Source organism: Bos mutus, chromosome 26 (assembly GCF_027580195.1).
Source record: "Bos mutus isolate GX-2022 chromosome 26, NWIPB_WYAK_1.1, whole genome shotgun sequence".
In the NCBI taxonomy this organism is placed as follows: domain Eukaryota; kingdom Metazoa; phylum Chordata; class Mammalia; order Artiodactyla; family Bovidae; genus Bos; species Bos mutus.
The window spans coordinates 9,306,431-9,332,538 of NC_091642.1; the positions used below are offsets into that span (position 1 = coordinate 9,306,431).

A 26,108-nucleotide genomic window follows, 5' to 3' on the forward strand; every position below is an offset into this window, starting at 1 on the left:
CAGGGCGCATGCTCTAATCTGGCGCTTTCCGCGAGCCATCCCACCGCGGCCCAGTGCTTTTGAACCCCGCTGCCAAATCCAGCCGGCGCGCGTGTGCGTGTCTGCCTTAGCTGGTCTCCAGACAACGGGGAACTGCGGCCGCTCTCAGGTTTGCCGGGGGCCGAGCCGGAAGTTGCCCTGTTCCTTCACCTTCCCTCGATCTGGCGTAAATTAAAGAGCTATAGAGAGAGGTTCTGGAGCCGGCCTGGTCCGTAGGTGGCCGAATGGAGACCATACACGGGCCACCGACCCGGAGCCCGACCCTGGCCTCTTCCTGGGATGCAGCGTTCGGAGCCTTGGCCCAGAGTCTCCGTCTCACCCCGGATGGTCTCGGCGACCGGGACGCCGACTGGGAGGAGCTGCTGGCGCCGCCCGCCTCTGGGTGCGCTGGGCCGGCGGGGACTGGGTTGTGCTCAGGGACACATCCGCGCTCCAGGGGGAGCCGCGAGGGGAGACGGGGACCCTGAGGGGAGAGGGTCTGCGCCCGAAATGCGGGAGCCGAGCGGCTGACGGGGCTGTGCGGGCGGCGAGGGCGAAAGGGCCGGGCCCGGGTGGCGGGAGGACAGAGGGGCGTCCGCGGGAAAGCTGAGGGGACTCGGGGGTGAATGTTGGGGACGGGGGGGCAGTTAAGTGGGAGACAGCGTTTCACAGACACCCGCCTTGAGTCCATCTCGTCGGCCTCTGAGGCCCCTTGTCGGGATCAGAACCGGCCTCTTGTCCTGAAACAAAAACCTGTCTACCAATGCATGCATGCTAAGTCCTTCAGTCGTGTCTTGACTCTTGGTGACCCGCGACCCTATGGACTGTAGCCCGCCAGGCTCCTCTGTCCTAGGGATTGCCCAGTTTAGAATACTGGAGTGGGTTGCCGTGTCCTCCTTCAGGGGATCTTCCCCCCACCCAGGGATCGAACCCGCGTATCCCGTTGTCTGGGATTTGCAAAGGATGCTTTACCGCTGAGCCAGCTGGGAAGCCCGTGGGCTAAAATAGGCCTTTAAAAAAAATCCAAATGTGGAAAAATCATCAGTTTAATTTTGAAAATGGCACATTGTTCCCCTTTATTCTGTACCTGCCCCCAACCCCTAACTTCTGAACGGTTTTTGAATTCACAGTAGCTGACCAGTAAGTCATTAACTGGTCGGGCAGTTTTCAGGAAGTCGCTTAGGGTGTAGATAGAGGTCCAGGGGGAAATAGAGTGGAGAGCCCTGGAGTCTAAAGCATCATTTCCTCATGATTTCCGTATTGAGCATTTATGTGATCAGTGCTTTGCAGGGTGCTTGGACTCCAAATGCAAATATCAATTAATTGGATAACATGTCAACCCCTGTGGCCCATTAAGGGGGTTAATAACAGTGTTCTGTTAATGACAGGGAACTATAATACTGCATGTTGTCGTTCAGTCTCTCAGTTGTGACCGACTCTTTTCAACTCCATGGACGGCAGCAGGCCAGTCTTCCCTGTCCATCACCGTCTACTGGAGCTTGCTCAAACTCATCCATTGAATCAGTGATGCCACCCAACCATCTGAGCTTCTGTCATCCCCTTCTCCTGCCTTCAATCTTTCCCATCATCAGGGTCTTTTCTAATGAATCAGCTCTTCGCATCAGGTGGCCAAAGTATTGAAGCTTCAGCTTCAGCATCAGTCCTTTCAATGAATATTCAGAGCTGTGTGTGTGTGTGTTAGTCACTCAGTCAATGTCAGACAATGTCGGACAAAGTGTCCGACTCGGTCACTCCATGGACTGTAGCCCACCAGGCTCCCCTGTCCATGGGATTTTCCAGGCCAGGATGTTGGTGTGGGTTGCCATTCCCTTCTCCAGGGGATCTTCCCAACCCAAGAATCAAATGTAGGTCTCCTGCATCGCAGGCAGATTCTTTACCATCTGAGCCACCAGGGAAGCACTATAAACTACATAATATTCTTCATTTTCTTTTCAGCCAGGATCACGTGATTTTGAAAAGGAACCTGAACGGCCAAGATGAAAACCCCTGCTTTCTTCACCTGAGATGTGACCCTCATGGAGGTGAAGAAATCGTTTCTATTGGCATTTTAAGTTCAGCAAGAAATATGGAAGTATACTTAGGAGAGGAGTACTGTGGAACCAGTAGGGGCAAGAATGTTTGTAATGTTCTGGATAACAGGTTTGTGCCTTATGCATGTGAAAGTGTTCTTCTGAAGTAGTGTTTTATTTTCTTGAGCTTTTGCAGTATTTGTTGATTCTCTGACTTGGTGACTAGGGAAGAAAAGATAACATACCAGCAGACGTAGAAGTTTAGACCTTTAGGGATCTTAAAGACAGTCTAGATCAGTCTAATTGTGTGTATGAATGTGGAAATGGAGAGCTAATGGAAGAGAGAGAAGTTGGTAAAAGATCATAGCTAGTTTGGGAAAAAGTTTGTTTTCTTTAACTCATAAGGAATCTGTTTTCCAAAAATCACTTTGTCACTCAGCCTGGAACTTTGAACATTTTCTTGTAGGATGCCGTTACCAAATAGTGCGTGAGCTCAAAACTGTTCTGTACTGGCAAGCTTAACCCATTATTAGACTTTTTCATTTTTTTCTCCCAGTTTTTTATGAAGATTCTGTTCTAATCTTTCTTCAATATGAATCAAAGTATGAGCTGTTTTATGTACTGTCTGTACTGTGTATGACAGATATATTGTTGAGCTTTAAAATATGCTCAGTGCTGCGTGAGTATACACTGGATATCTAATTTAATTTTCTGCTATAATTAGTAAGTGGCAGATGTTGTCTTCATATCTAGTGGAATTCAGTAGGAAGTCTCTACTGTTCATGCCTCACCAGGAAAACTGAATCTGAGGATTAAAATATTGTCCTTTATTTTTAAATATAACTCTTCTTAGTGATAATGTATGCAATTTTTAATAAATCAGTTCTTTTCTATTTTTAGTGAACATGAAAAGATTACTTTGTACAAAAAATGTCTAAAGTTGGAGTCTTCCACACATGCTTGTAAAATAAAGGTAAGTCATTCCTAAATTGTAGCTAATTTAAAACTACAGTTGCTTTCCTAATATATAGATATATTTATTTCCATAAATTGATAATGTAGTTAGTCCAGTGTGGTCCCTGGTTTTATTTCAAAAATACTTAGTAAACACATGTAAAAAGAAATTCTTTTCTAAAATATTATCAACATTCTTTTAAAATTTGATCATTTATTTCCTATGGTCATGTCAATGTACTTTTGTTAGTATAGCAGTGTTGGACACAATTAAAGAAATTTCAGACGAGGGCATCACAAAGTTAAAGGAGTTTAGACTGATGTTGTCAGCATGAAAAATTTTATTAAGGTAAACTCTACTGATGTCATCAGATCTAGAGGAAGGGTACTGAGCTGGATCTCATAAGTCCTGACTAATAAGCGAGCCTCTTTCTGACTAAAGAAGTGACCTTGGGCAAGTTTCTTCATCTTTGGGGACCTACTTTATGGGTAATAATAGGGAGCTAAAGAAAATTCTTGGATTATTTTTATCTTTAAAATTCTGTGCTGATTATTACTTACAGACGAGCACAGAACTGATTATCCCAAGATGTTGTTTAGGTGTATACACTAATGGCTTCTAAAGTCATTTTAATAAAGTGATGCATTCATCCAACACATATTCAGTTCAGTCGCTCAGTCATGTCTGACTCTTTGTGACCCCATGAACTGCAGCACGCCAGGCCTCCCTGTCCATCACCAACTCCCGGAGTTCACCCAAACCCATATTCATTGAGTCGGTGATACCATCCAACCATCTCATCCTCTGTTGTCCCCTTTTCCTCCTGCCCTCAATCTTTCCCAGCATCAGGGTCTTTTCAAATGAGTTGGCTCTTCGCATCCGGTGGCCAAAGTATTGGAGTTTCAGCTTCAACATCAGTCCTTCCAATGAACACCCAGGACTGATCCCCTTTAGGATGGATGGTTGGATCTCCTTGCAGTCCAAGGGACTCTCAAGAGTCTTCTCCAACACCACAGTTCAAAAGCATCAATTCTTCAGCGCTCAGCTTTCTTCACAGTCCAACTCTCACATCCATACATGACCACTGGAAAAACAATAGCCTTGACTAGACGGACCTTTGTTGACAAAGTAATGTCTCTGCTTTTTAATATGCTGTTTAGGTTGGTCATAGCTTTCCTTCCAAGAAGTAAGCATCTTTTACTTTCATGGCTGCAGTCACCATCTGCAGTGATTTTGGAGCCCAGAAAAATAAAGTCAGCCACTGTTTCCACTGATTCCCCATCTGTTTGCCATGAAGTGATGGTACTGGATGCCATGATCTTAGTTTTCTGAATGTTGAGCTTTAAGCCAACTTTTCAGTCTCCTTTTTCACTTTCATCAAGAGGCTGTTTACACATATTAGAGTGCTTATAGATAGCGGCTGCTGTATTGGGCATTTAGGAAGTGGCAGTTATGAAATAAACTGGAATGTTGCTCATATTATAGTGGCAAGATAGGTAGATTAAGTGTGCAAAATACATACAACATTCACTGGTGAGAAAGGCTTGGCGGTTGAAAAGCATAATATGCATTTTGAAATGTGGGTATATACATTTCATGAGGTTCTTCCTTGTTGATGACAGTCACATCTTTGGTGCCACACTAAGTTTTTAGATCATGGGTCTGTATTCACCTGTGTCTTTGTGTGATGTATGGATTTGTTGTCTCTGAAGATGAATGGGGTTTGTAACTGTGCTGTGGAAGTACCAGGGAGTGCAGAGAGTTTCATTTAGGAAAATCTTTGGGTTTGTATGAAGGCCTCTTCTGGGCCAGTAGTACCTTCAATAGTTTATGAAAGTTAAATGAAGTTACTGCTGTGTATCTTTGAGCACTCACTCAGTGATATACACTGGACATTGTAACGCACAATCCTTATAACAACCATGTGAACTGATTTTACCCCTGGCTAAAGTTTGGCATCTGCCCAGGGTCACCCAGGCACAGCCCTCCCTGAACTCAGGTCTGTCTGATTCTAGATCCTGTTTGCTTTCCACTTTGCTACTTTGCAGTCCTACAGCACACAGGAAGCATCTTGCTTTAGAAGCACGTACAAGATGAGGCAGCATAAAGCTCTGAACAGCTTCTGGGACAGAAGCCAGAAGAACTAGGCTCAAAGACCGACCGTTGTTTACTCTGTTGACAAAGTAGAAAATCACCGTGAACTTGTTTTTCATATGTAAACTATTGAGATCTGTTAGGTTGTCTTAATATTCCTTATGGTTTTAATTCTAAAATACTGAGTTATATTTAGCACTTCACAAACATTTTGCATGGGATCCTGGACAGTCATCTTTTGTATTAAATGATATAGCATGTTTCAGGATGGTAAGATCTCAGATTGATACAGTTTATCTTTAGTTCCTTAAACAAGAAAACATTATTAAATAAAACATTATTTATACGTAATCTTTTACTTAAAAGGGCTTTTTATATTTTCCTTGTTCTTTTGAATCTTTTCTTGGCTTTTACTGTTCTAGAGACAACTTAAAAATGTACTTGAATTTAATTTTTAGATTCTTGAATGCTTCTTTCTTCAGTATTAATAAGAAATGACCTTAAATAATGGTTGTTTTTATTACTATTAATTTTGCTGAACTTTTTTGTTATAATAGCTGCTCTCCTTTGGTGAAAAGAACTGTGTGTTCATCAGTAAAGTTGTGGTACACGTAAGGCCAGTCTTGGCACATTCTTCAGCAGGCTCTCCCACTCTAGGATCAAGGATAGACCTGGAGAGGGTCCAAACCATCATGGAGTCCATGGCGTCAAAGTTATCACCTGGAGCTCAGCAGTTGATGAATATGGTGAGATTCCAGCAGCAGGTGAGTAGGAACGGATTTCTTTCTGGATACCATTACAGTTCTTTAAATAATAGCTTTTTATTAGGACATGTGGTGACATAAATCTTTTCCACTTAACTATTGTTATTGATGTGACTGTTATCTTTACTAACTTTTCTAAAAGTAACATTCTGTAGCCTTATGCCCTTACAAACAGAATATTTCTATTACAGACTTCATAATTTTCTGTGAATTCACTCATTTATTCACTCAGCAAGTATTTACTTAGCCCCTTCTTTGTGAATGATGCTCTGTTCTAGTTACTACAGAAGGTTCCAAGGTGAATTAGTCTACGGCCTGTCCCTAAAGGTCTCTGTGGTCTTATTAAGGGACTACATAGGTGGGATTCAGTTCAGTTCAGTTCAGTCGCTCAGTTGTGTCCGACTCTTTGCGACTCTGTGAATCGCAGCACGCCAGGCCTCCCTGTCCATCACCAACTCCTGGAGTTCACTCAGACTCACGTCCATCGAGTCAGTGATGCCATCCAGCCATCTCATCCTCTGTCGTCCCCTTCTCCTCCTGCCCCCAATCCCTCCCAGCATCAGAGTCTTTTCCAATGAGTCAACTCTTCGCATGAGGTGGCCAAAGTACTGGAGTTTCAGCTTTAGCATCATTCCTTCCAAAGAAATCCCAGGGCTGATCTTCAGAATGGACTGGTTGGATCTCCTTGCAGTCCAAGGGACTCTCAAGAGTCTTCTCCAACACCACAGTTCAAAAGCATCAATTCTTCAGCGCTCAGCCTTCTTCACAGTCCACCTCTCACATCAGAACATGACCACAGGGAAAACCATAGCCTTGACTAGATGGACCTGTGTTGGCAAAGTAATGTCTCTGCTTTTTAATATGCTATCTAGGTTGGTCATAACTTTCCTTCCAAGGAGTAAGCATCTTTTAATTTCATGGCTGCAGTCACCATCTGCAGTGATTTTGGAGCCCATAAAAATAAACTCTGACACTGTTTCCACTGTTTCCCCATCTATTTCCCATGAAGTGATGGGACCAGATGCCATGATCTTAGTTTTCTGAATGTTGAGCTTTAAGCCAACTTTTTCACTCTCCACTTTCACTTTCATCAAGAGGCTTTTTAGTTCCTCTTCACTTTCTGCCATAAGGGTGGTGTCATCTGCATATCTGAGATTATTGATATTTCTCCTGGCAATCTTGATTCCAGCTTATGCTTCTTCCAGCCCAGCGTTTCTCATGATGTACTCTGCAAAGAAGTTAAAAAAGCAGGGTGACAATATACAGCCTTGATGTACTCCTTTTCCTATTTGGAACCAGTCTGTTGTTCCATGTCCAGTTCTAACTGTTGCTTCCTGACCTGCATATAGGTTTCTCAAGAGGCAGGTCAGGTGGTCTGGTATTCTCATCTCTTTCAGAATTTTCCACAGTTTATTGTGACCCGCATAGTCAATAAAGCAGAAATAGATATTTTTCTGGAATTCTCTTGCTTTTTCCATGATCCAGCAGATATTGGCAATTTGATCTCTGGTTCCTCTGCCTTTTCTAAAACCAGCTTGAACATCAGGAAGTTCACGGTTCAAGTATTGCTGAAGAGGGCTGCAACATGAGAGAGAGAGAGCAGTATGGATTAAATCTTCAGTGCTGGAAGGAATATAATGTAGCTAGGAAATGGATAGAAGTTCATTTCTCTGGAGTGAAGAAGCGATAGGGGAAGCTTCAGGTAGACTAGGGCTGGATCATAGAGGATTTTGAATGCTTTTATGAAGCTTGTGGGCATGTTTTACCTGTTTTAATTAACTCTAGTTCACTATTACGTGTAAGATGAGGAGTCAGTAGAAAGTGAGACTGCAGGAAGCAAAGGATCTCTGTGTTATTTCTCGTCCAGATGCGGGTTAAGAGGTCTAAACTTGAAGGAGGACCCTAGTGCTGGGTTGTGAGATGCTACAACAGTGGAACCATTGGGACTTGACAATAACTTGTATGGGGTTTTGGGGGGGAAAATAGAATCAAACGTGAAACCAAACTTTCGAAGATAGTGATGTCAATAATACACAGGGAATGCAAGGGAGGGAGTGACTTGGAGGGAAAAAAAAGTTTATTTTGGGAGTATTGAGTTTTCTATGTGAATACCATGTTCCTGGGGTGACGTTGTGAGCCTTTGGAAACACAGGGGCGGGGGCATCCCTAGTAGATGACAGAGAAGGTGGTGAAGGGAGAGACCGGGGCCAGGAAGGAAGACCACAGGCGAGCAACTGTGTTTTCTCGGAGCACAGGGAGAAGGGTGAGGAGGCGGAGTGCAGGAGCCACTGTTTAGAGTAGCAGAAATGTGATGTCAGTTCAGTTCAGTCGTGTACGACTCTTTGAGACCCCATGAACTGCAGCACACCAGGCCTCCCTGTCCATCACCAACTCCCAGAGTCCACCTAAACCCATGTCCATTGAGTCAATGATGCCATCCATCCATCTCATCCCCTGTCGTCCCCTTCTCCTCCTGCCCTCAATCTTTCCCAGCGTCAGGGTCTTTTCAAATGAGTCAGCTCTTCACATCAGGTGGCCAAAGTATTGGAGTCTCAGCTTCAACATCAGTCCTTCCAATGAACACTCAGGACTCATCTCCTTTAGGATGGGTGGTTGGATCTCCTTTCTGTCCAAGGGACTCTCAAGAGCCTTCTCCAACACCACAGTTCAAAAGCATCAGTTCTTCGGCGCTCAGCTTTCTTTATAGTCCGGCTCTGATGTCAGGAGACCTGAATTCAACGCTGACAGTGTTAGTTCTGTGCTATTTAGCATTGCTTCCTCTATTTAAGGATAAATTTCTTCATGTTTACTATCTAAAGGTTAATTGTTTACAATCTAGCAATGCTGCTGAGATCATAAGATGAATGTGGAAGTTTAAATCAAATAATACAAATAAAAAAGTCATATAACTTCTGTGAGATTTTCCAACATTAATTTAGTAGGAGTATCATTGGAGGGACAGGCAGACATAGAACAGGAGAGCTGGTGATGACCTTGGAAACCTCAGAATGGAGAGCTTCCAGAAGAACAGAGTCCGTCCTCTTCGTTCTCTGGTACAGTGATCTCACCTGCACAGCTCAGGAGGTTCCTAACAGATGCTCCTGCTCCAGTGCTCCCTCTCCACAGAGCAACCAGGATGATCTCAGAGGGTCCATCAGACTCGACTTCCCCTGTGTAATGTCCCCGAACTGCTTCCCCTCACCCCAGAGTTAATCCAGATTCCTCACCCTCTCATCTCAGATCTGGGCCATTGTTCCCTCCTCAACACCATCTCCTGTCACATCTCCTCAGATGCTCGTCTCTGGACATTCTGAGGTGTGTGTTCCCCAGATATCCACCTGTGCTCCCACCTCAGGACCTCTGCACTCTTAACTGTTCTCTTTGGCCAGAATCCCCTCTTCTCGATCTTAGCAAGTCTGCCCTTTTCTTGTTCTTTCAGCCTCATCTTAAATGTTCCATCTTGAGTGAGACCTTCACCAGCCACACTGGTGCACTATCTGTATCATATTTTCATCATGGCTTTCTTCATTATTTTTGTTGTTTTATACACACACACACACACATATTTTCATCATGGCTTTCTTCATTATTTTGTTGTTTTATATACACACACACATATATACATGTATATTTACTGCTCTGTTTATCTCATTAAAATATAAGCTTTGTGCAAACAGGAATCTGATCTGTCTTATTTATGACTCTAATGTATATGCTCCTTGATTATCAACTCAGCTTCTTTTGCAGATCCTTAATGGGCCAGCTTGAATAGCGAGGAGATGGAAACCAGGTTCTGAGGGATTAGATAGTAAATGAGTAGTTGGAATGTGGAGGTAGCCAGGTTAAAGTAGGTTGTTTCAGGAAGGCTAGAGATAGGAACCTGCCTGCATCAGAATCCCTTGGAAAGCTTGTAGAGACAGAACACTGGCCCTCAGTTGTGACCTGAAACCCTGAGGGTGTGATTCAGGACTCAGCTATTTCTAACCAGCAACAGCAGATGAGCCCTATGCATAGTGTATTTTAAGAACAAATGTTTAAGGGGAAAGATCCAATGGACATAGAGATTAAAAATTTAAAAACAGAAGAAACTTTGTGTGTGTGAAAGATTTTGGAAACATTCAAGACGGTTAATGGATTTTAAAAAATCAATTCATGACTGATACTTTTAAAAACTTGTGTTTGGAAAAGAAATGATGGCAAAGTTTCAGGTGTTTTTTTTGCCATGTCTTTAAGGGTTTTTTTTTTTTTTTTTTTGCTTGTGTATTTAATTCCCAAAACAATATGCTTTCTTCATCATGAATTTATGTCAGTTCAGAAGTGCATTAGGTAAATCATAGGAGTGCTTGCCCAACTCTTACCTTACTCTCAAGCTTGATGTGTGTCTCTGTAGCTTTGTCTCATCCAGAAATGCAAGTCCTCCAACCAGCAGCACATGTTATTGTAACCTGTTTCCCATTATATGCATATGCTAAATCCTTACCTGTGCGGGCATTTGGGAAACACCCTGGGGAAGAAAGGAGATCCTGTGAAATCTTCTTTTAAACATGCTAATAAATATCCTATTTCTATGGGGAGACTATATTTATGGAATTCTGATGGGATATACCTGGTTCTCTGGAATTGCTTTTGTTTGCAAACAAGTAATCCATGGACTGTCTTTCTGAGAAGTGTCGCATAAGCTCTGTAAGTATCTGTTGAGTGTAGAGGAGGGGTGTTTCATGATCAGAACCCCTCCTCCTGTGTAAGGGGTGTAGCCACGCACACTGTTGCGAGCCTGCCCGTGTTCTTTGGGGCAGGGCCTGTCCTGAGGGGAAAGGAAGGGCCTGGGAGCAACTTCCTGGCCTCTCCTTGCTTCACATGTGCCTTGTGGTTCCTTGTTTCCTGAAAAGTTTTATTAAAGTGGTTTCTTATTTCCTTGTATTTGCAGTTCACATGTGCTGACTTTGATTTGTTTTTGCTTCAGCGGTTTAGAATAATTGAGTAAGAATTCTGTCTGATAGTGTCTGGCATATGCTTGTCATTTAAAGTTATCTGAGTGAAAGCTCTGGGCCATTTTCTCAAAGAAAATATATTCAGTTATTCTAAGAATTTTCACTATTTACCTTGTTCATCTTAAAAAATAAAAATATTCTCTTTGTCCTTGTTTTTTCAAGGTGATTAAAAAGTTAAAGCAAATCCTTTAAGATGTTCAGAGATAAAGATTTAATTTTTCAGAATTCTGGGAGTATATATACAAATTTGTGTTTGCTTTTCACTGTCTTATTTCCAGGGCCTGAAACAGTACCTAACACAGAGTAGATTTCTGGTAAATATTTGTTGAATGAATGAGTTCTGGGCTAATTTTATCCAAGGATCATTTTTTAGTACATCCAGAAAATTTATGGATCAAGTGTCTTCACCTGATCTTGAAAAATAATACTTTTCTTAGTCTCTCTTACAAGGTATTGACAGTGTTAACTATAAGATGATATCCCCTGATAAGAATCTCTAGGACTTCCCTGGTGGTCCAGTGGTTAAGACTCCAAGCTTCCATCTGCAGTGGGCATGGGTTCGAACTCTAGTTGCAGAATTAAGATCCCTTGTGTGGTAGAGTGCAACAAAATAAATAAACAGATAAGTTAATGAAAAAGAATTTCTAGTAGAGTTCTGGGTTTAGAGTTTAGGGTAGAGCCATCTAATGTAACAGCTAGGCTAGAGATAGTTTTGCTTTGTCTTGTGGAAAAATTGAGGAACATGGCAAGAGCATGCCTCTCTGGAGGAAACTGTAACCTATCAGAGGTGAGCCATTCTTCTCAGGAAGTAATACAGCCTAGCTGGGCTGAGGCCACAAAACGTATTCATTATGCTATAAATTATCATGGCAGTCATGGCCCCAAAGTAGCTCATTTTAATAATTGAAAATGTCACAAAAGTATTCAGACTTTAAGTATATAGGTAGAACATCAAACTTTAAGCAAGTAACTATCTAGTCTATCTTCCAGTGAAAACAAATTGCATATCCTTAGGGTGGCCTACATTTGTGACAGTGGGCAGATGATTTTTAATTCTAGGAAAATTATCAATTATTGTGACTCATTAGAAAATACCATAAATTAAGGAGGGCTTTGTAGTGGAAACATTAAAATATGCCTGTGCAATTTTACTAAGTATGCTTGTATTTATTTGAAGATTTTCCTTAGCAAAACTACACTGAAATGACTAGAAGTCCTGACTCTGGAGCTGGGTGTCCGGGGTTCCAGTCCTAGTTCTGCCACCAATGGCCGTGTTACCCTGGCCGAGTTAGCTTTAGTCTTTTCTCCTCAACTCAATACTGGGACAGTGGCTGTGGCCTGCTCCACGTGAACGTTCTGAGGCTCAGATGGAAGAAGGCACCTTGCCTGACTCGAGGTCACTCCAGAGTTAGCTGTCACTATCATTAATGTTCCTGCTCTTTCCTCATCTGCCTTCCTTAGAATTGTGTTGCCATCGGAGAGCAGCTCCAGTCGATCCTGGGAAACACGGGACACAAGCACGTGATGGGGCTGCCGTCCTCGTCTACTCCGGGAGCCTTCGACAAGTCATCCTGCACACCTTTTCCTTTCAGAACTGGATTGACATCTGGAAACGTGACTGAAGACTCGGAGGCTACCACTGAGAAGAGTCTGCAGCCAGCTGGTGGAGGAAGTATGAGCAGCCTCCAAGAGTGTAAAATTGTGCCACAAAGCCGTTCTATTCTTGAGAATGATCTGAAGAATGCAGTATCTTCTTTCTTATCAAAGAAAGCAGGTGACAGCTCACACATACCTAACTCCGAGTTGCTGCCTTTTCTGCAGAATTTGTGTGGCCAGGTGAGCCATCTCCGGGTGGGACCCGGCACCAAGTGGCAGGACAGCATCACCAAGCCTGGCGGAGGCGCCGGGGGTGTCACGTAAGTGTTTAGACCCGTGTGGTCGAGATGGGGTGTGGGGGAGGGTGCGGAGGCAGGTGGGGGAAAGAGGTTTGTTTCAATAGCTTCTGCCTGAACTTGTTTGCGGAGAGAACTGTGGGAGCTTTGACATTTCACCATTGACACACGTAGAAGAAAGAAATATTCTGCAGAGTAGAATGTGTTGCTTTGAAAGAAGTGTGTAAATTGGAGGTGCCGAGCACTTCTCAGGCCTTTGGTGGGAGGAGTATAAGCGGCAGACAAGGGTCGGAGTAGAGAGTTACCTGTATGAAGGGAGAGGAGCTGTGGTAGCCATGACGTGCACAGTTTGCCTGATTGTATGAACTGAACCATTGCAACGGATTTTCTTTGTAGATCCTCTGTGACCTGGGCTGATTTTCGAGTCATCCAAACATTTCTCAGCTTGTAATTGTTAATAGTGTACAGGCCCTTATTCTCTGATCTCAGAATTCCAATTTTTTCCACTCCTACTTTGATTGAGGGGTAGTTAAGTGTTTAGTATGTGCAGGAGATGCAAGAGATGCAGGTTCGATCCCTGAGTCGGGAAGATCCCCTGGACTAGGAAATGGCAACCCACTCCAGTATTCTTGCCTGGAAAGTTCCATGGACAGAGGAGCCTGCTGGGCTACAGTCCATGAGGCTGCAAAGACTTGGGTGTAACTGAGCACACACACACCTCCTTTAGATAGATGGAATGTTTCCAAATATTGCACTAGATGGGAATTCAGGACTTCAGCCATGGTTCTGACTTAACTATTTTACCTTACTATTTCAGTCTTTTGATTTAGACTTTTTTTACATCTCAAATGAGGTCATTGTATTGGTTGAAATTTTCTTAATGTATTTAATAGCATTGAAATTTGAGGAGTTTAGTAAGTTATTGAAACAAATGGTAGTTCTTGGGAAGAACAAGGAAAGGTAACAGTGTTTTTTAATTGTTGATAGTCTTCATCAGTGTTAACGTGTGACTGGCAAAACAAACAAATACTACAAGGCAAAGGAAGAAGAAACCTAAACATTTAAAAACTGCGCTTCCTTGATAGCTCAGTTGGTGAAGAATCTGCCTGCAATGCAGGCGACCCTGGTTCAATTCCTGGGTCGGGAAGATCCGCTGGAGAAGGGATAGGCTACCCACTCCAGTATTCCGGCCTGGAAAATTCCATGCATTGTATAGTCCATAGGGTCGCAAAGAGTCGGACACGACTGGAGGACTTCCACTTCCACTTTTCTGATTCCAGCTGAGCTGGAATGTCTCCAGTTCTCTCAGATCCTCCCTATTAACAATAAAAAATCCCTGGATATAATACAGCAAACACACAAAGACTATAAAAGGTGGAGAGAAGTCAGATTGCTTAGGGCCTCTGAGGCTTAGTGTTTCTTAGTTCCTGGTTATCAGAGTTTCTTTCATCATAGGGGGATACAGGATTTTATCAAGTATTTTTCCTATGGCTATTTATATGATCATGAATTTTCTTCAGTAATCTCTTCATATGGTGAATTACATTCATTTCAAAAACTGAACCTGCCTAGCATACCTAGAATAGATCCCACTTGATTCTGGTGTCTAATTCTTTTTTATACAGTGCTGGAACTGATTTGCTAATATTTTGTCAAGTATTCTTACATAGAATTCATTGGAGATACTAGTCTGTATTTATCTTTTACTGTCTTTGTCTGGTTTTATATTATGAGCGTGATACTGGTCTCATAAAATGAATTCTACTTCTTTTTGAGTTCTATATTTTAGAAGAGATTGTGTAAAATTGATGTGATTTTCTTCATATGATGTTTGATATTGATGGAAGTCTCCAATGAAACCAGTTGGGCCTGGATGGTTTCTTTCCTGGTAACTGTTAAATTACAAATTGAATTTCTAACACAGTAAAGTTGTCAGTTCTCCCCGTTGATACGAAAGTTTAAGACATACTAGAACTTCACAATATTTTGCAGACATAGACAAGATTATTTAAAAAATTCTATGAAAAGCAAAAGAGGAAGAATAGCTAAGACAACCTTGAGAAAGAAGGATGAAGTGGGAGGAGTCCCTCTTCCAGTGACGAGTCTTCTACAGCGAGAGTATCAAGACAGGGCAGTGATGGCGGAGGGGCAGACACAGGGGTCAGTGGAGCCCAGTAGAGGGTTCAGAGGTAGACCCACACAGGTGAGCTCAACTGAGTTTTGACAGAGGTGCAACAGCAGTTCAGTAAAGGAAGAAGAAAGAGTCTTTCTGACTCATGGTGCTGGAGCAGATGGATATCCAAAGAGCAAAAAGTGAACTATGACCCAAACCTCGTACCTTATACAAAACTTCACTCAAAATGGATCAGAGCTGTACGTGTAAAACATGAAGCTGTGGAAGTTTTCTAATAATTCACAGGAGACAGTCTTTGGGAACCTAGACGAGACACCAAAAATGTTTGACCTCCATGAAAGTGTTAGAACTTTTGCTCTGTGAAAGACTCTTTTAGGAGGAATAAAATATAAGTTTCAGAGTGGGAAAGAAAATATTTTCAGATTACAAATCCAACAAATGACTTATACCTAAAATATAGAGAGTGCTGAAAACTCAACATAAAAAAAAAAAAATCCAATTAGAACATGGGCAAAAGACCATAGAGAGACATTTATACCAGATAAGATGTACAAAGCAAATAATCACATGAAAAGATGAGCTATTGTTGACCTCATGGCTATTAAGGAAGGGCATATGAAAACCACAAGACACAAGATACCACTATACAGTTATTCAAATGGTTAAAATAAAAAGTTTAAAAATGGCGACAAAACCAAATACCAAGGAGAAGTTGGATCTCTCATACATTGCTCATGGGGACTTAAAGTGGTACAGCCACTTTAAAAAATGTTTGGCAGTTTCTCATAGCTGAACATGTTGTTACCAGGTGACTCAGAAATCATACTCCTGAAATTTATCCCAGAGAAATGAAAACTTCTTTTTTTTTTTTTAATTAATATATTTTTGGTTGTGCTAGGTCTTCATTGCTGCTCATGGGCTTTCTCGAGCTGTGGCAAGCAGGGGCTACTCTTCGTTGCTTGGCACGGGCTTCTCATTAGTTGCTCTGTGGCATGTGGAATCTTCCCAGACCAGAGATTAAACCCATGTCCCCTAAGTTGGAAGGTGGGTTCCTATCTGTTGTACCACCAGGGAAGTCCCCCAAGAATTTTTTTCCACATAAAAATCAATACACAATTGTTCATAGAAGCTTTATTTGTAAAAGCCCCAAACTATAAGCAACCAATATGTCTTAAAGTTGATGAATGGTTAAATTAACCCTGGTATATCCATATCATGGGATGCTATCAGCAATAAAAAGGAATTACCTATTGACACAGGCAACAATTTGGTTGTCTGGCAAAGGCATTATGCTGATCTACAAAAGAGAATCTCAAGAGGTCAAGTTACATGGATCCATTTGCGTAACATTCTCATAATGCAGATGAACACTGTAAGTGATTACCAGGTGTTTGGGATGGAGGAGATTAGGGAAGTGGATGTGACAGTGAAAGGGGAGCAGAGGGAGGTCACTGTAGTTAAGGGATAGTTCTGTCTCTTGACTGTGGTGATATTTACATGAATGTGTGTACGTGTGATAAAATGGCATACCCACACTGTACTGACATTATTATTCCATAGTTAGGTAAGAAGTAAAGACCAACCAGGACCACTGGGTGAAGGGTATGCACAAATATAGTGTCTTTACAACTTCCTATGAATCTATAGTTATTTGAAAATAAATATTAAAATAATTAATATTAAAAAATTTTAATAAATATACATTAGGAAAAAGAAGAAAATAAAGGGAACAATAAAAAGCTTCTTATATATTCTAGAGTGTTGTTGTTTAGCCATTGTTGTTTGACTCTCTGCGACCCCATGGACGGCAGCACGGCAGGTCTCCCTGTCCTTCACCATCTCCCGGAGCTGGCTCAAACCCATGTCCATTGAGGCAGTGATGCCATCCAGCCATCTCATTCTCTGTCACCCCCTTCTGCCTTCACTGTTTTCCAGCATCAGGATCTTTTCCAATGAGTTGGCCCTTCGCATTAGGTGGCCAAAGTATTGGAGCTTCAGCTTCAGCATCAGTCCTTCCAGTGAATATTCATGGTTGATTTCCTTTAGGTTTGACTGGTTTGATCTCCGTGTAGTCCAAAGGACTCTCTTCTCCAGCACCACAGTTCAAAAGCATCAGTTCCTTGGCACTCAGCCTTCTTTACAGTCCAACTATCTCATCCATGCATGAGTTCTAGAAACCACTACATTCTAGAGTAGTGGTTCTCAAAGTTTTTGGTCTTTACCCTCTTAAAAATAATTGAGCACTCCAAAGAACTTTTATTTATGTAGGCTATATAAAAATATTTATTAGTTTAGAAATAACAATAAACCCATTACATAGTAACATAAATATCTTTTTGAAAAAATACCATATTTTCTTTTTAGAAAGTTTAGTGAGAATGGTATTGTTTCACATGTATGTAAAACTGTATTGACTTTGGGTTGTAGTTTCATATATGTTGCCTTATGGCATGTATAACTCAATATAGCTAGTAAGACCGCAGTAGAAATACTGAGAACAAACTGAATTCCCTCTGAGAAAAACACTTATCTGTACCCTAAACCTGCTACCTTAAAGAATTCTAGGAAACAGAATACACAACCATATAGCAGTTAGTCGTCACAGTAATGACCTTGTACACGGTGTGGCCTCTGGATAGTTCATTGTGCATTTATTGTACAATTCATGTTCAGATAACTTAGTGTTATTATAAAAAATACTTTTGACCTCATGGAATGCCTGGAAAAATATGAGGAGATCCTAGGGTTTTGTGGACCACACTCTGAAATTCACTGTCCTCGTCCTTCCAACGCTTTAGAAGGTTGTTCAGATGAAGAAAAGAGAAAACTGTTAAAATGCTTGGGGAAGGACTTGGAAGACATAGAAAGACCTTAAAGAAAAAGCAAGATTGCTTTTGATTTGGAGCGCAAAACCAAAAAGAAAGACCCTTTGTATCTAAACACTTGTTTTTGAGGGTAGAAATTCTGTCATCTTCATTTTTATATTCTTAATTTCAGTTTATGCTTAAATACTTAAAGAACTGAAGCAATAATAATGCTTTGAGCATTCGACATTGTATGTGTCCAGAACCTGGAAATACGTTGGAAGGAGACAGAATGTAGTTGTGGAGACAAATTTCAGCAATGTGTATCGGCTGCTTTATTGTAGTGTATTTTGGTTGTTTTGTTACAATACCAGGGAAAATTGTCATAATATTTTTTAAAATTTATTTTCAGAGTAGAAGAGCAACCTGTTTGTTCCTATTTGGAAAAGATTCTTTCTAAAAATTTGGAACTGATGGAAAAGAAACTTACAGACTACGTTGATCAGCGAATATATAAACTCCAGGAGCACATAGATAATAAGATGGCTTTGTTAATGGACTTGCTGCAACGTCCCAACTCCCCACCCTCTGGGATGCCTCTACGACATTATGACTCTGGAGAAGGACTTTCAAATGGAGAAAGATAAATGCTCAACATGTACAAAGTACTACAGATATTTATTACATATTTATTACAAAGCCAAACCCCACCCCAGAAATTTATGAAAAGCAAGTATTTAATGTCCTTTGAAATGTTACCACTTACTTACGTGAAGTGACCTCAGTGTTCGTTTTCCTGCGTGCGCTGTAAATCCAGTACTGTACACTAGGTTAACACGGTGGGATCTTCAGTTATTTTTGTTTGTAATATTTTTCACTCTTACTGAAATTTATGTATACTTCTGGATTAAATGTTTAAGATTTTAAGGATTTCTAAAGCAGTTCCTTAGTTTGTATTGTATATGTGTTTCGTTGAAGTACTTTTTTTTATACAAAGACTTTTTACAGCCTTAGGAGTCTGAAAAATAATGCTTAGAGTATTTGATACTTTTTCTTTTTCTAATTGATTGTTTTTGAAAAATTGGATCCTTAAGACTTGGAAACTTTAGTTCAAATCACTCATTTACATTTCGTATTGTTTATCTCAGGTAATGAGGAAAGTGCAGTGTCTGGCATGTGTGAAAGTAGTTTACACTGAGGTTGATATTATCGGTTTCAGTACAGTGTCGCAGTAGAGAGGGGAGCACCGATCAGAGCTAGCCTGTTCCTTGTTAGGAATGTTATTGTAGATCTAGTGTTTGATGTAAAATGAGAGAAGTTATTTTATTTTATCTCAGTCAATCCAAAAGATACAAGGAACTGTTTTCCTTTCTGGACTGGTACAGGTTCCTCTTTCTAGAACCCTTTTCTGTATATTTAAAGCATGAAATTCTCAGGGTCTGCATTGAGGGGTTGAGGCATATGAATCAAAGAGATTTCAGTTCTCTCAGGCAGGCTTAATTTTTAGAAATTATAACTATCATGTGTGTTGAAGGGTGATGATTCACATTTAAAAAATAAATGTATCCACTCTGGAAACTGCTTGTCTAAGGAAACAGAATGTTTTTCTTTTCAATGTTCTTTTCTAACTGGAGGATAAGTGCTCTTACAGTGTTGTGTTGGTTTCTGCTGTACGGCGCAGATCTGCCCGTGAGTGTGTATATATCCCCTTCCTCTTGAGCCTGCCTCCCTCAGCCATCTTTTCTTAAAATGCTTTATGAAAGGGGGTGTTTTGCACTCCATACTGTGGTCAGTTCTTTCAAATGAGGACTAATTGCATACTCATTCATTTGTATCACACTACAAAGGTGGCACAGTCTATGGGACATACTCTCACTATAGCCGCTCGAGAATTTGCGTATTTTTCTATTCTTTTCTAATTCATGGGACAACATACATAGCTGTAAGATAGTATTTCCATTGTTGTTCAGGAGAAATGTCCGTCACTCCACGCTGAACCCTTTAGTTCAGTTTTACAGCGCCTGGTAGTTGTAGTCTGTTGATTTACAAAATGTTTCCTTCCAGAGCTTCCCTGGTGGCTCAGTGGTAAAGAATCGGCCTGCCAAAGCAGGCGACACAGGTTCGATCCCTGATCTGGGATGATCCCACATGCCTCGGAGCATCTAAGCCCATGTGTCACACAACTCCTGAGCCTGTGCTTCAGAGCCTGGGAGCCGCAGCTACTGGAGCCTGCATGACCTAAGCCTGTGCTCTGTAGTAAGAGAAGCCACCACATTGAGAAGCCCACTCACTGCAACTAGAGAATAGCCCATGCAGCAACAAAAACCCGGCAAAGCCAAAAATTAAAATTATTTTAAAATATGCCTCCTTCCAGATATGTGATTCATATTACAAGTCTCACCTTGATTACATCTGAAACAGAAATATGGTTATATCAAAAAGATATATAAAGGTTCAAGACTGAAAAGACCTGATATCAAATATTCTTCAACTGAATTTTCCACTTTGTAGACACCGAAATCTCTCTCTTAAAAAAATGTGGGGAAGATGGGCCTGGAATCCAGGACTCCTTTCCTTCTCCTTGTCTCCATCCTCTGTTCCAGGTGCCCATGTAGATTTTGGTGTAGAACCTTCTTATTTTGAATTGATCTCCTTTGACATTTGAAATCCACGGCTATTGAAAGGTGAAGTGACTCATCTCTCAAGGGAAAGCAAATACAGCATCTTCCTCGTTGTCCCTTCCTGCCCTCACATCACTACTTCCTCCTTCTTAAAGGCAGTCCCACGCCCTGCATTGGACAGCAGCCCAGGGTTTCAGTATTCTACCATTATGACATTTTCTAAGTGTTCTTGGAGAACATGAGTCCATGATGATGTAGAGGAAAAAACACCAGGATAGATAAATCTGAGTTCTTCCTTGTTGGTCACTTAACTGCTGTCTAACTTTGCATGAGGGATTCAATACTTTTGATAACCTCAGTTTTCCCTGCTGTAAAATGGGAACAGCACAGTTTCCATCTTGTATGAGTTTCTAATACTCTGAACCTGAAGCAGCTAGTACAGCTCTGGCACACAGGAGGTGACAGTTAGATGCTCATCTCCCTCTTCCCTGTCCTCGGCTACGCTGAGTCTTCACTGCTGCTCTGGCACACAGGAGGTGACAGTTGAATGCTCATCTCCCTCTTCCCTGTCTTTGGCTACGCTGAGTCTTCACTGCTGCGCCTGGGCTGTCTCTAGTTGTGATGCGCAGGCTTCTCATTGCGGTGGTTTCTCTTGTTGCAGAGCACGGGCTCCAGGGCACTCAGGCTCAGTCGCCGTGGCGTGTGGTCTTGGTTGCTCCACATGTGGAATCTCCCCAGACCAGGGATTGAACCCATGTACCCTGTGCATGGGTTCCTATCCACTGTACCACCAGGGGAGTCATATGATTCTTAATAACCCTAGAATTCCAGGCAATTTGAAAGCCCCGCTTCTCTTTTATTTCCTTGAGGGTTAAAGAGAAGGCAGGCCTATGTCAGTGGTGTAGGGCTGTGATTCTCAACGTGTGGCAGCATCAGTATCTCCTGGGAAGTTGTTACCTGTGCACATTCTCAGGCCCCACCCACCCTGTTTGAGTCATCAAATTGGGGGTGTGGTAGGGCACAGCAATTATGCTTTTAGTAACTCTGCAAGTGCTTCTGATACTCTGTCCAGTTTCAGAACCACTGGGACAGGGTAAGGAAGAGTACAGGCTCTGGAGGTAGGTTGCTTGGAGTCAATTCGTCTCTGCCTTCGATTAGTCTGCGCCTTTGGTCACATGCAGTGACTTCTCTGGACTTTCTCAGGCTTCTCCAGTGGCTCAGCTGGTAAAGAACCTGCCTGCCAACGTAGGCGATACAAGGGATGTGGGTTCTATGCCTGGGTCCGGAAGATCCCCTAGAGTAGGAAATGGCAACCCATTCCAGTATTGGAGCCTGGAAAATTCAACAGAGGAGCCTGGGGGCTACAGTCCATGCGGTTGCAAAGGATCGGACACAGCTGAGCGAGGGAGCACAGCACACTGGACTTTCTTAGCCACTGACTGGGAATTAGATCACATCTGCCCCTGAGAGAAGGCTGTTGAGAAGATTAACTGAGGCAGTTCTCATGAAACCTTGAGACAGTCTTGTAGTTTAGTGCCCTGTTCTCAGCTTGGCCTCACACTGAGATCGCCTGGGCACTTACAAAAAAGAAAAAAACAAACAAAAAAAACAAAACCACCTGTAGATGTATATTTATTTCAAAATAAAAGGTTAAAAATAATCCACTGGCTCTTGGGTCCCACCCCTGGAGATTGTGATCTGAGTCTAGGGTGTTCAGCTCATAGGTCTAGGTTTTGGGAAGCTCCCCTGCTGATTATAATGCACAGAAAAGCCCAGAACTAGAAGTTCAGTGTCTTGGGGACAAGAATCTGGAACTAGACTAGCTGGCTACTAACTCTGTAAATGGTCATCCCATTTATAAACAGAATGATCCGAGACAAGTTCTCAAGCTCCCTGTGAGCTCGAGCTGGGGGCACAGCCATCAGTCAGTGACTTATCAGCCATGCCCATCATCATCATCTATAAGCAGCTGACTAACAGATATTTCAGTGTGGGCAGAGACTTCAGTCTTCCTTGTTCAGAGATCAAAGTCTCCACTTGCTGAAAGTGGGGAAAGATGATTCTGATGTGTTGTTTTCTGCTCTCTTATTGTCCAGGAGCCGTCCTCACTGGGGCTGAGTTTCAGGATCAGGGCTTTGTGGGTTTCCGCTCCCCACCGGGAGATCCCCACTCGGCCACGTTGCTAGAAGTGAACTGTGTTTCCCCCATCACAGGGTTAGCTATCAGGACTTTATGTCCTCAGTGTGAAGCTCTGGGGAGAACACATGCATGACATTGTGATGCAGGGTTCACAAAGAGGAAAAATTTCTTAGAGCCACAAGGAGGACAGTTTTTAAAAGAAATTAACTGAATGTGAATGAACGCATACTTCATCATGGAATCTTAACGGTTAACTTTTATCTTGCCTTCTTTTTAAAGTCTTTATTGAATTTGTTACAATTTTGTTTCTGTTTCTTATGTTTTGGTTTTTTGGTTTACAGGTATGTGGGATCTTAGTTCCTTGACCAGGGATTGAACCCACACACCCTGCATTGCAAGGCAAAGTCTTAACCGCTGGACTACCACGGAAGTCTCTATTTTTCTTTCTTCTCTCTGGCTGATGGGGGATATACTTATACAAATAGTATTTAGTAAAAATAACACTTTTTACCTGCCTCTTGAGAAACCTGTATGCAGATCAGGAAGCAACAGTTAGAACTGGACATGGAACAACAGACTGGTTCCAAATAGGAAAAGGAGTACGTCAAGGCTGTATATTGTCACCCTGCTTATTTAACTTCTATGCAGAGTACATCATGAGAAATGCTGGGCTGGAAGAAGCACAAGCTGGAATCAAGATTGCTGAGAGAAATATCAATAACCTCAGATATGCAGATGACACCACCCTTATGGCAGAAAGTGAAGAACAACTAAAGAGGCTCTTGATGAAAGTGAAAGAAGAGAGTGAAAAAGTTGGCGTAAAGCTTAAGGTTCAGGAAACAAAGATCATGGCATCCAGTCCCATCACTTCATGGCAAATAGATGGGGAAACAGTGGAAACAGTGACAGACTTTTTTTTGGTCTCCAAAATCACTGCAGATGGTGACTGCAGCCATGAAATTAAAAGACTCCTTGGAAGGAAAGCTATGACCAGCCTAGACAGCATATTAAAAAGCAGAGACATTACTTTGCCAACAAAGGTCCATCGAGGCTATGGTTTTTCCAGTGGTCATGTATGGATGTGAGAGTTGGACTCTAAAGAAAGCTGAGCACCAAAGAATTGATGCTTTTGAACTGTGGTGTTGGAGAAGACTCTTGAGAGTCCCTTGGACTGCAAGGAGATCCAACCAGTCCATCCTAAAGGAGATCAGTCCTGAGTGTTCATTGGAAGGACTAATGTTGAAACTGAAACTCCCAATACTTTGGCCACTGATAAGAAGAACTGACTCATTTGAAAAGACCCTCATGCTGGGAAAGATTGAAGGTGGGAGGAGAAGGGGACGACAGAGGATGTGATGGTTGGACGGCATCACCAACTCAATGGACATGAGTTGGGTAAACTCCAGGAGTTGGTGATGGACAGGGAGGCCTGCAGTCCACGGGGTCGCAGAGTCAGACACAACTGAGCGACTGAACTGAACACTTTTTAAAGTTTTTTATTTTTTGTTTTGATGTGGACCATTTTTAAAGTCTTTATTGAATGTGCTACAATACTACTTCCCTTCTATGCTTTGGTTCCTTGGTTATGAGGCATGTGGAATCTTAGTTCCCTGACCAAGGATTGAACCTGCACCCCCTGCATTGGAAGGCAAAGTCTCAACCAGTGGACCCCAAGGAAATCCCAGTAAGTATTATTTATTGAGGTAGAATTAACAAATAAAAATTTTATATATGTAAGGTATACCACATGATGTTTTAGTATGTGTACATCATGAAATGGTTACCAAAATCAAGTTGATTGACATAGTTACCACTCACACGGCTACCATTTGTGTGTGTGTGTGTGTGTGTGTGTTTCTGTGTGTGTGTGTGGTGAGAACACTTGATATCTACTGACTTAGCAAAATTCAAGTACACATTCTCAACTGGAATAAAAACGACATTTCTGAGCATCCCTTGTGGCTAATTGAGACCATGTCATATCTAGCACAGGGGATTTAAAGAGAAATGGAAGGCACAGCTTTTCTCAACCTTCTTCTTTTCTAGAATTTAAACATGAAGGTTAGAGAACCAGCAGTCACCTTGGACCATGCTGTGTCTTCGGGGAAAGAACCCACATAGAGTAACATGGCCCCTGATGTGGCAAAGATGGCCAGCCTGGCCGCTTGCCGCTGGACATCTTGAAGAGGAGAGAAATCAAATTCTTACTTGTTCAAGCCACTGTTATTTGAAATTTTGTTATAGCCACACCTAATCTTAAATGATAAAATAGTCAAGTGATTTGTTCAGCTTAACATGGAAAAGAAAAAAATGAGCTTTTACAAGGTCTGAAGGTGTCTTAAGTTTTAGACACTCCTCAGTCTTTTTAATTAATTTGCCTGTGCCCAGTCTTAGTTGCATGTGGGATATACTTCCTGGACCAGGGATCGAACCCAGGCCCTTGCATTGGGAGCTCAGAGTCTTAGCCACTGGACCACCAGGGAGGTCCCTCCTCTCTCCTTTTGACCTTTCCTGAATTCTTCCAGTTGGTGGTAGCTTGTTATTTCTGTGTTCCTTACCAGGGTCTCCTGTTTTGTAAGATAACTAAGTGGTTCCCCTAACAGATCTACCCTCAACTCAGTGGGGGAGGCCCCAAGGTAGGGTGAAGCCACGCCCCTTAGCATGGCCTCTGACACCATCTCTGTCTCAGCCCAGCTCACTCTTCCAGCCAGCCAGCTTCACACCTCAGCCTGGGCCTTCTCTCCATCTCTTCCTCCACTTGTTCAAATGCTAATGTCTTCTCTCCTGAAAGCCTCCCAAGGCTCTCACCTGTCCGCCACACCACCCCATTAATTATTCCTCTGCTGCCTCCATGCCCTTTGCTGTGCCTCTAACAGATTCCGAATCTCGTTTGACCTACAGGTTTCCAGTTTCCAGTGCATGATTTTGCACCCTGAACAGATACTTGAATTCAGGAACCAAAGCTTCTGTATCTGTATTTTGTCTTGCTGAATCCACTATTTTAAATCCAGAAGGTGCTCAAGAAAATAAATATACACTGAGATGAAGGAAACTGTTAGTCGCTCTGTCGTGCCTGACTCTTTGCGATCCCAAGGCTCCTCTGTCCATGGGATTCTCCAGGCAAGAATACCGAGCGGGTAGCCACTCCCTTCTCCAGGGGATCTTCCTGACGCAGGGACCAAACCTGGGTCTCCTGAGTTGCAGGCAGATTCTTTATTGCCTGACCCACTAGGGAAGCTCTGAGATGAAGGGAGGGGATTTGTTCACTTTTCATGTTATTAAAAATGCTCTAGTTTGCAAGTGCTTTTCATGTCCTTTCCAACTCTATTAGGATTCTCCAGAGAAGCAGAATAGGATATTTGTTGTTGTTTAGTTGGTAAGTTGTGTCTGACTCTGCAACCCCATGGACCGTAGCCCGCCAGGCTCCTCTGTCCATGGGATTTCCTAGGCAAGAATACTGGAGTGTGTTGTTATCTCCTTCTCCAGAGGATCTTCCCGACCCAGCAATCGAACCTGAGTCTCCTGCTAGGCAAATGGATTCTTTACCACTGAGCCACCTGGGAAGCCTAGAACATAAATGCTATGTAAAATTAAATACTAAACACTGACATAAAGTCAGCATATCTTATGTTACATGGTATGGAAATAAGAAAGAAAACATATTTG

General features: G+C 42.3%; 1 protein-coding gene across 3 annotated transcripts; it reads left to right on the top strand.

The window, feature by feature from the left end:
* Positions 1-24,546, top strand: LOC102268809 (ATPase PAAT). 3 transcript variants are annotated; one of them, XM_070363333.1, is made up of 7 exons: positions 3-421; positions 1,975-2,178; positions 2,949-3,021; positions 5,655-5,861; positions 12,314-12,768; positions 18,095-18,347; positions 22,784-24,546. In XM_070363333.1, the coding sequence occupies exons 1-6, from the start codon at positions 264-266 to the stop codon at positions 18,327-18,329; spliced, it is 1,332 nt and encodes a 443-aa protein (XP_070219434.1). In that variant the 5' UTR covers positions 3-263; the 3' UTR covers positions 18,330-18,347; positions 22,784-24,546. The 3 variants fall into 3 exon arrangements, with proteins under 3 accessions (XP_070219435.1, XP_070219434.1, XP_070219433.1); XM_070363334.1 differs by lacking the exon at positions 22,784-24,546 and having other exon boundaries at positions 1-421; positions 18,100-18,276; XM_070363332.1 differs by lacking the exon at positions 22,784-24,546 and having other exon boundaries at positions 18,095-19,269.
* Positions 24,547-26,108: the final 1,562 nt, after the last annotated feature.